Here is a 12205-nt window from a genome sequence, read left to right as displayed (position 1 = left end):
GCGCGCGGCGCCTGGGCCCGCGGGGCGCCGCCTCACGGCCCGGCCGGAGCGGGTCCCGACCTGCGGCCGCTTCGGGACGGCAGCTGGGGCTGCCTTCACCGCCCGGCACCGGCGGAACCGTTCGCCGCGTCCCCTGGCGGTGCCGGTGCCATTGGCTTGCCGAGGAAAGCCATGGCATGAGCCACTGGGCTACCGGCCCACAGACGGCAAACCACTGCCTTCAGCCAGTGTAAAAAGCAGGATCCCTGCATCATCCGTAAAAAATCTGGGTGAGAAATCGTACCCCATTCAAGCAGAGCTATAAAGAGACGGACCAGACCGTCAGTAAACTCTCACGGATGAAGACACGAAAGTCAGAATTACCTTTTATGCTCATGGTTAGGCTGCACGACTCTCCCAATTTTCCCCATTTTCGCCATGGCCTCCTAGTAAAAGACAAACACAAACTGGAAAAGCCTGTTTTGATTTAAAATACTTTTTGACAAGAACAAGATGTTTCAAAACCAATCGGAACATTACTGATGTATTTTGTTTCGGCTGAACAAGCCAGATGGCATAAAATATGTTCAATCCTATTATATAGTAGTCATGAGAACAAAGTACTGCAGACCCCTCAGTAAACCAAAATCTGTTCCTCTTTCTTACTGGGAGTCCGAGGCAGAACAGACTTATCTTTTATTATTTACACTACCCAAAGGAAATGTTAAACACTGCATCCCCGGAGGGGAGATTTCTCAAACAAAACAATACTTTACATGAGATCTCTCAAGCATATTCCCAAAGTATCAATTCCCTACAGCGACGGAGGACCCGAGTGTGCTCCAGAGGCTAAAGGTAACTTGCAAAGTTCTGTTTCGGAGCCCAGAGCTGCCCTCCCATTCCAGAACAGAGGTGTAAGAGACGGACTTTGATCCTACTCTGCTTTTGGCCAAAGCCAAGTCAGACCAAGAGATCTCACAGAATGCCCTGCAGAAGGAGTCTCTGGGACAGAGCCCCGTGTGGAAGGGAGAGGACCAAACAGTTTGGTTCCTTTCCTGATCTCTGTGAGATTTTGATTTTCTGTGGATTCTCCTGAGCGATCCCACTGGAACGAGACACTAATCACCGATGTTAATAGAGGATCACGCTCTCAGGCAAGGGTGGAGGCAGCGGGCACGGGCTATTTTCCGTGGAAGTTATTTCACAAGGAGCATTAAAGCGATAGCTTTCAGATGGAACAGTGTTAAAACATAACAGGATCAGGATTCAAGAATCAATGTCTGACTAAATCTCTATCAGCGTTCATAGGTTCTAAGCAGGACCCGAAACCTGTTCTAATGTTAGTGCCTAAAGCACAGTGCTGTGAGAGTATCAGAGTGAGCCCTGGAGAACAGTCAGCGTGAGCTGCTGCTGGAAGCCATCTAGTCAACTACCATGGCTAGATTTTTAAAAGGGTTGGATGATTTTATAGGCTGTAATATCTGCTGTAGTAAAATCTTTGCTTCCCACTAATCCTGCGTTTTACAGCTGAGGATGTGCTAGAACGTCACGACACAGATGAGGAACGTAAGCTCAGTTTCACCGGCCCAGGGCAGGCAGGGAGGCTCTGAGGATAAGCAAGATGATCATCAGACTTCGCATCTTGCGGTTTCCCATTTCCCCATGTTAAAGAAATATGATCATGACCGAAATGCCGGGATGGAAGTGGGCTGCCCCAGAAGCCAGCAGATCCTCTTTCTCCCATGCGGCGCAGCGTTTGCTCAGCTGGGCACACGGTGCCTGGGATGCCACCCGTGTGCCAGAGCAGACGGCGGTCCCCAGCCCTGCCTGGATGGGCAAACCTGCAGTATTTATTACCTGCCATGTTCTGGGCGTGTTTGCTTCGTCCTTCATCAACACGTCCTCTTATACTGCCAGTCCGAGTGTGCTACTGGAATGTGGAACACCTACTTTCTACATTTGTCAACTGCAGGCAGTTAATACTGGATGAAATCCCAGCTCTACCAAAGTCAAAAGCACTGCCAGTGACGGGGCAGTCAGGATTTACTCCATTAGTGCATCTGATAAAACAGCGTGGAGTATTTCTGTGCACTCATATCCCTGTACTCTTTCGTACGTGCAGAACTTGATTGGACTTTGATTCCCCAAGAAACACCCTTGAAATAACACTTCCAGTGAGATAGTGCGTTCTTTCCTCTGGGACATGTGAGCCGGCTGGCACAGTCTCTGCACACCAGCCAGGTTAACATACTGCCATGGAAAGGTTGGTATCGTTCCCGGTTAGAGAAATGGCCATTTATTCCCTGGTCTTTACCAGGTGATACTTGCTCAAGCATTGTTCCTGTTTACAATCGTCTATCCTTTACAATCCCTTACACAGCCAGCTGGATTTAGAGGCTACACACAAAAAAAAAAAAAAGAATGAACACACAGAAAAAAAACCACCCCAAACCTCAAAGTAAAAGACAATTCCCTCTGTTACAATCAATGCTGCTTTTCCAGATATTTTCGTGTCTTACAGAAAACATAAGGCAAAGCCCCTGCAAGCACTCTCACTAATGGGAAGAGTCGCCTTGCTTTCTGCTCCCTGCTTAACACCTCCTTTTGACCTGCCCTGGAGATACTGCACAAAAACAAACCCAAGGCGTCCAAAGGGTCTAAACATCTCAGACAAATCCACTTCTTTCTCAGGTGTAACAAAAATGAAAGGAAGAGCCAAACTTTGCCATCCACACGCTCCGTGCACACACAGGGTCTGCCTGGTGCTGCCCTGTTCTGGGCAGCGTTGCGACGAGGACAGAGCCAGCGCCGTTCCCAGGACATGTTCTGCTTCTGCCATGCTCTACACACTCATGTTCTGCTTTACTCTGGGGGCTCTTACAACTTCCAGAGCTGATAAATGCATTACTGCTGCTTTGGGAAACACGCCAGCCTTTGGGGATCAACGTACCTTCAGACAGGCTTCATTTGTACGCCGTTACTCCTCTACCTCCAGGTCTCCCCCGGGTCTAACTCCAGGTCTCCTCAGGCTGGTTCAAGAGAGAACAGACACCAGCGCTGACCCCACCAGGCACGGAAGGTCTGTGGGGAGCCTTGCTCGACACGGCTGTCCCACTGGCCACTCCGGCCCTGGCTGAGGCTTCCTCCCACATGTCCCCTCGTTCCCCGCCTGTGCCACCCTGCTGGGGCCCAACACCACACAGGGCACTTGCAACACTCCAGCTTTCAGACCACTTTGGTCTTCGGAGGGTGCACCTGAGTCTCCACAGGGCTGAAGAAAGCCCCTACACGCCCTGGGAGGTCTCCTCAGACCTGAAACCCCTGGCGCAGACGGCCCATCTTCCAACGGGCAGCCGGGGAGGGAGCCACTGCTCCAAGTTTATGGTTGGACTTGATGATCTTAAGGGTCTCTTCCAACCTAATTGATTCTATGATGGGGCTGGCAGCAGGACGGGCTAGAGAGGTCCCTAAAGGAAAATTGGTCCCTCAAGCCCTGATCTAAACTGGGGAATAGGGCCTGGGTGCTGCTTATCTTCTACTGGTTGACCCATCTATCCACCTAAGGAGGAAGGTGCCACGTCTTTCCAGCTTAAGAGGTAAAATACTTCCGTATTTTTAGATCTACTGAAAATGCCTAGGTCTTTGAGAATCCACAGCGTTAAGATCTCACAGCAACTAGCACGGTAATGTGGAATAACATGTTAAAAAAATATACAGACATCAATTTTCAACAACTCACACATTCTAGGTTGCTCAAAATATCCTAAATGAATTCCCTTTCTTAATTTGTATTTCGGTTGTGTGTTTTTTTGTTTTTTAAAGTCAGTTTGGTCATTGTTAGTTTGAACAAAAACTTTACTCCCAGAGGAGAGTCTTTTCAACAATTTTCTGGGGACAAAGAGGAACAGAACATTGAAAATATGAATTTATAATGAAATCGGAAACAAAGGAACATTAGAATCGCATTACTGAATCAGATCAACCTTGTGCACTGTTCTGTCTCCAACAAAGCCTTAAATATAGCAAAGTGATAATACTGCTGTTCAGAAATAGTTTGTTTGAGGGTTGACATCCAAATCCATAATTCCAGTCACCAAGAATTTCACAATCTTAATTTGAATGACGCTCTATCTTCTTTGTTTGCCAGTCTAGACGGCACAATGAATACAGTGATTTAAACACAATGAATTCTCTCTTAAAACAAAATATTTTGTAAAATTGCTTTTTAATCATTTCTTTTCTCTCTTTCCATAAAGGCTATGCTATAAATAAACCCTGAAAGTTCGCATTTGATCATCGTTTCTAAAGGCTGGGCAAGAGGCAAGTGAAGGGTTTACACAGAAAAAAAGAGAGGCACTGTGGAGCAGAAATAAAGGGATGCATTCATGATTTCTAACCTTTTGTTAGAGTGTCAAAGCTGAGACAGATACAAGCCAGTAAACACTCTGCTTACCATGGAGAGAGTCAGTCGAACGGGGTGACCCTGCCCGCGATGGAAGGCACAGGCCCAGGGAACCAAATTCTCCAAGGCCCACCAAGATTTCAGAACAAGGTGCCATTTTGCTGCTGGAAGGGCGGCCCAGCTGGGAAGGTCAGCAGTCATGCAAATTCAGTACTGCTGGCTGATTTCTGCTCCCCGGCACGACCTGGGGCAGGGGGTAAGTTTAAAACACCAGAGTAGCCTCAACAGGCAGCGGATCTCCCAGGGAAACCCTATTTGGAACCCAGGGAAAACCCTATCTCCTAGGGAAACCCCCTTTCGACGTAGAATATAAAAGCTGGAAATGTCAACTGTTGTCCCTTCAATAACGGGAAGGAAAAGGTTTTTAACGCTGTGTGGCAGCCACAGCGCAGCAAGCTGGTCTGTCACGCCAGGAGGCACCAGGAAAAGCATGTCAGCCTGGCGTCAGGAGCTCACTGGAGGTGCTTCCAGGGGCTACCTTCAGACTGGGAGTCTGGTGTTTGATTCCCTAGTCAATGGGCTGCTGCGAGGGCTGTCTCACAGCACCCAGCGCGATCCTGCTCACCCCCCAAGGGCAGCCCGTCTCCCTTGGGACTACAGAGGGAGCCAAGGAAGATCAGTCCGCTTGGGAATAGTCTGTAAGTCTGATTTTCAATAGTGACTCGAGGACTCACGTGGCTGAATATTACTGAAAATTAATGGGATGTAGGCCCTTAAAAGCACACATTAAACGAGAAACCAGATTTAGGGATGTCAGCCTTAGGTAAGGAAGTCAAGTAACAAAATCCCATTGAAATTAATGAGCTGAGAAACATCAGTCCCCTTAAGAGTTTGGGCTTTTGCTTTATTTATGTACTTTAAAAACTGTATCCAAAGTTAAATGGATGAGGCATTCGAGCACAAATGCAATTTCCCAGCTGTGTTCTCCCCACTTACTCATTTTGATAATCCCAAGAAATGTTTGGACTTTTACCTAGCGTAGTTATTAACTTAACAGTGAAAACAACCATCTATCATCTAAAGGTTTACTGTACAATTTCAGTGGCTGGAAGCATTTGGCTCACGCATACAAAAGCCCCCAGCAAAGCTCACCAGCCTGTGTGGGTGTAACCACGCACGACATGAAAACCAAGAGGGGTACTCAAACGCATATTAAGCAAGTTTTCTCTGCGAAGGCGGCTGTTTTATGGCTTGTCCAGTGACAGCCACAGTTCTGTTGCACCAAGAACGACTGGCCTACAAATGAGAAATAACTCTGCTGTAAACCAGTTTGGGATCATAAACTGTAACATAACTAATTCAGAAATCTCAGAACAGGCTGTGGTGAGATGCACGGCTTGCTCTTCTTCTTCCTAAGCTGAAGTTGTTAATTCACCTCATCTTAGTACTTACGCAAAAGTAGGAAATTCTATTCATTTTTATTGTGGCAACACAAGCCAAGTGATCAATCACTGCCATTCTTACAGCCAAACGTGGTGAGAAATCGGTACCAGCAAAAGTGCTTCTTCACGTAATCCTGAGAATGACAGGAGTGTAAGCATGGAAGGTCAGTCTCAATTCCTGAACCACACAGAGCTTTGAAACATGAATTTTGCCTTCATTACCCTGAAAACATTACCCAGGCTCCCACTCAGGCCAGTCCCAACTCTCTGGTGTTTTCGTACAACTCTACTGTCATAGATCCAGCATCACCCGAAAACAAGTTGCCCCATTTACAATAGACCGAAAGGTAGGAACACTCTTCTCCATCAGATTTGTTCTGATTTGCAGAATTCAGCAGGTTGTAAGTACCTTCAAACTAACAGACTGGCTTTCTTTACACTTCTAAGTCCTCGTAACAAACACAGTAAATAATGTTATATGTAATAATTTTTACTGTTTTTCAGCAGTGAAGAACCTCTCTCTCATTCATTACTATTCCACACACATAAACTGAGACTAACAGATGCTAACTACCATCATTTTAAGAAGTCCAATCACAGATATATTTGAATTTGAGGGCAATAAATAGATTTCTTGAAATGCTGATGTTCAAGAACTACTTTTAAGCTTTTCTAAGAATCGTAAGCAAGGCTGCTATTTTCTTATAGGCTTTTATTTAGGGATTGCTTACTCAATAGCCTGGAGATGCAAAATTCATCTTATCTATGCTTACAGGACCTACATGAATGTATTTATGTAACAGAGCCCTAGCAGAACATTACTTTTTAGTGGTATATGACTGCATGAAGAAAGCATGTGATGGACCATATACAGTATTTTTCTAGTGGGTTTTCGCCCCCCCACCCTTAAATTTGTTTGAGTTATAGGGGCAGATCTTGGCAGCAAGCACAAAGCCCAAAATCTGTAACTCAATTCTCTGTGGTATTCTGAACGGAGCGAGCCAAGTTTTAAAACACATTATGGATAAATATTAGAGCTGAGCAAAAATTTCACACCTAAGACCAAAGTGTGAAAATTTGGCTTTCATTCATTTAGTGAAAAGGTGGAAAATTTCACACAAGCTTGTATTTTCCTTTTGCTCTGTTCCAACACAGATTTCTGTTTGTATCAAACCTCTCAGAGAGAGTGTACATTTCAGTCTGTCTGTGCCCGTAAGCGAGAAGGAGGGAAAAGAGGAGAACGGAAGGATGGAGGTCCAGCGAGCAGGACACCAGCTCAGGACTTGAGTTCAAGTCTGTCTTCGAAGAAAAGTCACAGGTCTTTTGGATCTCACTATCCATACGTTCGATAACAGCACTGGCCTACCTTAGGGGAATATTTTATGCATTTGTTTGTTGAAGACTGCTACTGAGGTGGAGGGGAATCAGGCAGGTAGTTTAAAAGAAGCCCAACATTATTCTGCCTCTAAACCATCCAACCTCAGCGGACAGGGCCTTGGATGGGCCTTGGATGGATCCTCAGTACTGCAACAAGGAAGTTTTCTGGTTCAAGCACTGAATCAGGATGCAGAAAGTTTGCAGCAGATTCCCCGAGTTACCTGGGACATGTAATTTAGTCTTTTAATTTTCAGTTACCTCTCTCCGCAATAGGCTGCGCCCATTGTTTTTCCCCAGGTTTGGTTTGGCTTATAGACAGAGTTTGTAAACTCTAGGTTTGTCCCTAATTTTGTCCTGTGGGTGGTGGGAGCTCTCAGTCCTAGTGCCGGACTCATTAACGTATGTACCACTCCACCTGTCCTGTACCGTAGGAGCACGGTTTTCACTCCTTAGTATCAGAGACAAGAACAAATGGAAAAGCGATCACATAACAACAGAGACAAGTGCAGATAAGGCCACGGTACCAATTCTACTTCCAGAGCACCTACTTTTACTCAGCTTCAGTGACTACACTGAGTGTCAGACAGACTGTGGCCACCACCGCTCAGTGTCACACAGAGCTTGAGCTTCAGCCAGGCTGGCCAGCCAACAGACAAAGCCATAAGAGGAGCAGCAATGGCAAGGCAGCTGCTGTAAAGGGTGGCTTGTTGTGCTAGCGATGATATTAATTACTTATTCCGCAGACCAAATTTAGAATGGGACAAGGGTCAGCTATGATTGCCACATCATCTATCAGCTGGAAACTATGTTTGGGTCTAAGCTCCAGCCACACTGCTACTAAATATAGGTTGTTTTGTTGTTGATTTGACTCTGCGCTCCCCCGAGTTGCCTTTGACTATCAAATAATTAAGCAGTTTGCTTTGTGAGGGCTCCAGTGCTGGCACCTCTTAGTGCCCAAAGCTGCTTGGATGCAAACTTGACAGCTTAGCAGGGGTTTCAGCTTACCCGGGCAATGGAAAGAGCCCAAGTGTTTAGCTCCTGTTTCAGTTTCACGGATTGCTGGCACTGGGTGCCATGAATCAACAGTCTGTGGGCAACATCTAAGCCATCTGCACAGGAGCTGGGGCACGGTTTAGCCACGCTTACCCTGACATGAGCTCGCCTAGATTATTCATGAAGCGTACGGCCACTTTACAGTGTCTGCGTCGGAAGATCCAAGACAGTTTTAAATACGGCTAGCACAGGTACTGATAAGATGCAATCCCAGCAGCACACATGGAAACCTGCCCACCAGCCTGGTTTCCACAACCTGGGGCCACTCTGCCTCCTCGCCGGTTCCCCACTGTGGGTGGCAGCTTTGTCACCAACGGGGAGGCTCCCTGACTACACCACCAACTGGGACTGACAGCACATTTCCCTCACCCCCTTCTGAGGTGGAATAAATTTCTTAACCACACACAGCATCGCTGTTACAATAGACTAAGAAGGTTTGTCCATATAAACCACATGAAAATATATTGATTTAACCCACTTTTCAGGCTTGGGAACGTTATGCTGACAGGCAGCTGTGTTCAACAGAAAGCAAGCTCACCTGGGAGTCAAGAGAGCAGATTCCTACGTCAGATCCCAATGCAGGGCACTGCACTACAGCTAATTTAGCTTATAGCTGTATCAGCCTTCTCCACACTCATCGCTGCTGGTGATGGAGTAGACTAAGTCTGGGAGCGCTGCTCTTCTGCACAACCTGGAACAAGTTGCTTCGCTTCTCTGTCTCCTTTCTCACCCTCTGCTCGCAGTATTGAGCAGCCTGGTCCGGTGGGAGGTGTCCCTGCCCATGGCAGGGGGGTTGGAACAAGATGATCTTTACGGTCCCTTCCAATCCAAACCATGCTATGAACTATTCTATGACTAATGCTTTTACCCTCAATTTTAGGTGGTAAAACCTTTGGGGCAGGCAGGGCAGGTTTGTCCTTCCACACCGATTTGTGCACAACAAAAGGAATGAGCTGGACAGAAAGCAGGAGGAGTCACTTGGACAGGGGAGGTAAAACAGAGAAGTTGCATCCGCACAGGATATCCTGACACTCGGCTGTGTACTTGACACAATATTTAGTTGAACTGCACCACTTCCTTTAAGGTGCAAAATTCAGATTTATTCAGCTGATTTCTTTTCACATTCACGCTGAACATAGAGCTTTCCTCGCGTTTAGTCATTGAGTTCAAATTTTTATTTGCCATCTGGCAATGGACTGGGCTGTACTGGGGGGAGGGGATAGGAAAGGGGGCTTTTTTTTTTTCCTTTTTTTTTTGCATCTGTATTTGCTTTATGAGCTATGGCTAAGGCATCATTTACACATGGGGAACTGGATCGGGTTCTCTCAATTCTTTCCATATGTTCACTTACGCTGTCAAAACATTTTTTCGATCTAATTAATCTGCACACGTCTCTCCGTTCATTTCCCCACTCGGTGGGTTTTAGCATTTTTGGGGTATCTAGCTGGGATTTTGTCATAAAAACACCTTCTGCCTACACTTGGCTTTAGGGTTACTCCATCAAGAAAATGAAACCATTTGCAACACTTCACTCTTCTCTATCTAATTATTCTTTCCCTGTTTCCAACGCTGACGAAGGAGACTTTCCTTTTCCCCTCATCTTTCAAAGATATTCTTTGCCATGCTCCAGTGTCTACCTGAGGTTAATGAGGGAAATCCCTGCTGTGACTTTTGATTTGGGATTATTTTTTATCTAGTTAATCTGATGTGTGGTTTACTACAAAAAAAACCCATCTACGTCAGAAATATGCTTACATTTTACCCAATCTGGACTGCATTTGGGAAATTACCCTGGACAGGGGCTCATAAAAACCACGAGACCTTTAAAAAAAAAAAAAAGGCATTTCACTACTGTAAACCAGTAGAAGGTTGAGATGTTAAAACAGAGAGTAAAACTGCATTAAAACATGAAGAGAGCCTTGCTGGTAATTTTACAGACATCCTATCTCCAACAAGAAGTTAAAATACCACATAAGAGAAAACTGATATTTTATAGATATCCAACATGCGGCAGGCAGAGAGTAAAACCTAGAAGAAATGAGAAATTTGTTAGGAGTTTAGGACGGGACTGCACAGCCATTTCTCCTGGGGAAGCACAGTACAGAGAAGACAGCTGTCCATGGCAGAGGGCATCTGCTTTCTTTGCCATGATTGTTACAGACGAGGAGTGAGCAACCTTTTCACTGCTCCAGAAAGTCTTTTTCTTTCCCAAATTAGAGGCTACAAGTGATTAAACTGAGTGAGAGCTGAAGCAAAGCACACTGATCCGCTGATGATACTGTCCCATTTTGTTAAAAACAGGGGCACCCTCTCTTCTCTAAGTCTGAAAATCAGCGTCAGCCAGGGATGAGAAGCTACGGCTCTCATTTGCTCTCTGCCATTAAATCTGTCCTTTAAGGAGAGTGCTGTTCCTTAAAAGCACTTTAAATGCTGGATACATACTGCTATGAAATTTTAGAAAGCTCTTGATTCCTTAAAGACCTGGGAAGCCTGGTCTGATGGGTGGGACAGCCAGTCTGATGCCAAATGTGCTCCAACAGCAAGGGACAACCCCAACCCGAACTGTGGGATTCCTGCGGACACAGAAATCACAGATTTATGTGAAGAAACTTGTTATGGTCACATCAGAATTGGTATTCTGCTCCCCTTGCCCCTAAAAAGATTGGCTTGTATCTCTTGGAGATCAGTGGGAAATGGTAAATACAGTTCTCTTTAGCATTAAAACTTCTCTGTAAGGAGGCAGCTCTTTAGACGCACAACCTCTCCGCGTAGCGCAGTTACGTTCATTGCACAGAAAAACCTGTAGGCACCAACTCACACTAATTCATTGGGAAAAAACTACTCCTGTTGGCAAATGTCAAAAGTTACCCTCATCACTACTCTGCCTGTTACCTGACATTTTTCTGTACAAAACCAAAACCAAAGGCTATTAATCCCCACCTGCCCCAGAGCCATAAAAGAGCCTTTGATTACAGTAATATTACATAACCTCTTTTAATGAGCAAATCTAAACCTGCCACCCAGCAATGCCAGCAGGAATTTTTAAAGGTATCTGAGGCATCTTTTTCCTCAGGAGGCCTTCTAAGAAAGCATTTGTATCCATTTGGTAAATAGAAAAAAAGAGCCCATTTTATAATTGACTGTGCCCAAAACAATAGCTGGTTCTGTCTGAAAACACCCCAGTTCGAATTAAAAGTGCAGTTGGCGTGCGAGTGAGTCATCGAGTGGTAGCAGAGTTTGGCTGGCTCACAGCCCGAGATCTAATGTAGCACCATCCTGCCCCAGGGCTTATCTTTAAAGCGGAGATCTTGCAGAGAAGAGCACACTAGACTCTCTCCACCTTCCCACCTCCAACTTGTGGCTAGGTGGGAGGGTTGGTGAGCTGGTTTATAAGCTGTGCTTTTTATGTCCGGGAAAGGCAAACAGCACAGAATCCCTCCAGAGCGATGTTCTCACCTTACAACACCCAGCTGGTCACCATTTCTTTTGCTTTGCTGTCCCATCCCCCAGTGAGCTGCACTTTGTGGCTCCCGTTTCCAAGCAAACCTTGCCCCTTCACTTGCTTTAATGAGAAATTTCGAAGCCACTGCTCCTGAAATGCTCATGGGGGAAAGCTCTTCCCAGCACAACTTCTGTGACTGTAAGGAGGGCAGTCGGATACATTGGCTTCTGAATTTTAATCTCGGACAAGTCACGCAAGCCTTCTGGACCTCACTTTCTCATATATTCCACGGGAATCAATAACACCACTAGATTAATATCACTTAGGAGGGAAATCTAGCCAATGGGGGACACAACTGAAGAAAAAACCACTTTGTGCTTCACGACTCGGCTGATGCTAAGAATTGCGCCAATTCCTGCTGCTGAGGATCTGTCCTTTTATATAAAGACAGCAAGCTGAGAGGAGAGATGAATAGCAGAGACTCAAATGGCTCATGGAGCTTTGCACTTG

General features: G+C 45.8%; 1 protein-coding gene across 11 annotated transcripts in view; it reads right to left on the bottom strand.

Annotated features, from left to right (window-relative positions):
- Positions 1 to 12205, bottom strand: part of FGGY (FGGY carbohydrate kinase domain containing) — a 327916-nt gene that overhangs the window by 406 nt on the left and 315305 nt on the right. For all 11 annotated transcript variants that reach the window (XR_008468042.1, XM_054211719.1, XM_054211718.1 and 8 more), the window contains one exon: positions 364 to 425. Coding sequence is in view for 10 of the 11 variants with exons in the window: in XM_054211719.1 (XP_054067694.1) it covers positions 364 to 425 (62 nt within the window). In the remaining variant the exon portion in view is untranslated. The remainder of the gene's footprint in view (positions 1 to 363; positions 426 to 12205) is intronic.

Source organism: Rissa tridactyla, chromosome 8 (genome assembly GCF_028500815.1).
Source record: "Rissa tridactyla isolate bRisTri1 chromosome 8, bRisTri1.patW.cur.20221130, whole genome shotgun sequence".
In the NCBI taxonomy this organism is placed as follows: domain Eukaryota; kingdom Metazoa; phylum Chordata; class Aves; order Charadriiformes; family Laridae; genus Rissa; species Rissa tridactyla.
This window is presented reverse-complemented; position numbering and strand designations above follow the sequence as displayed.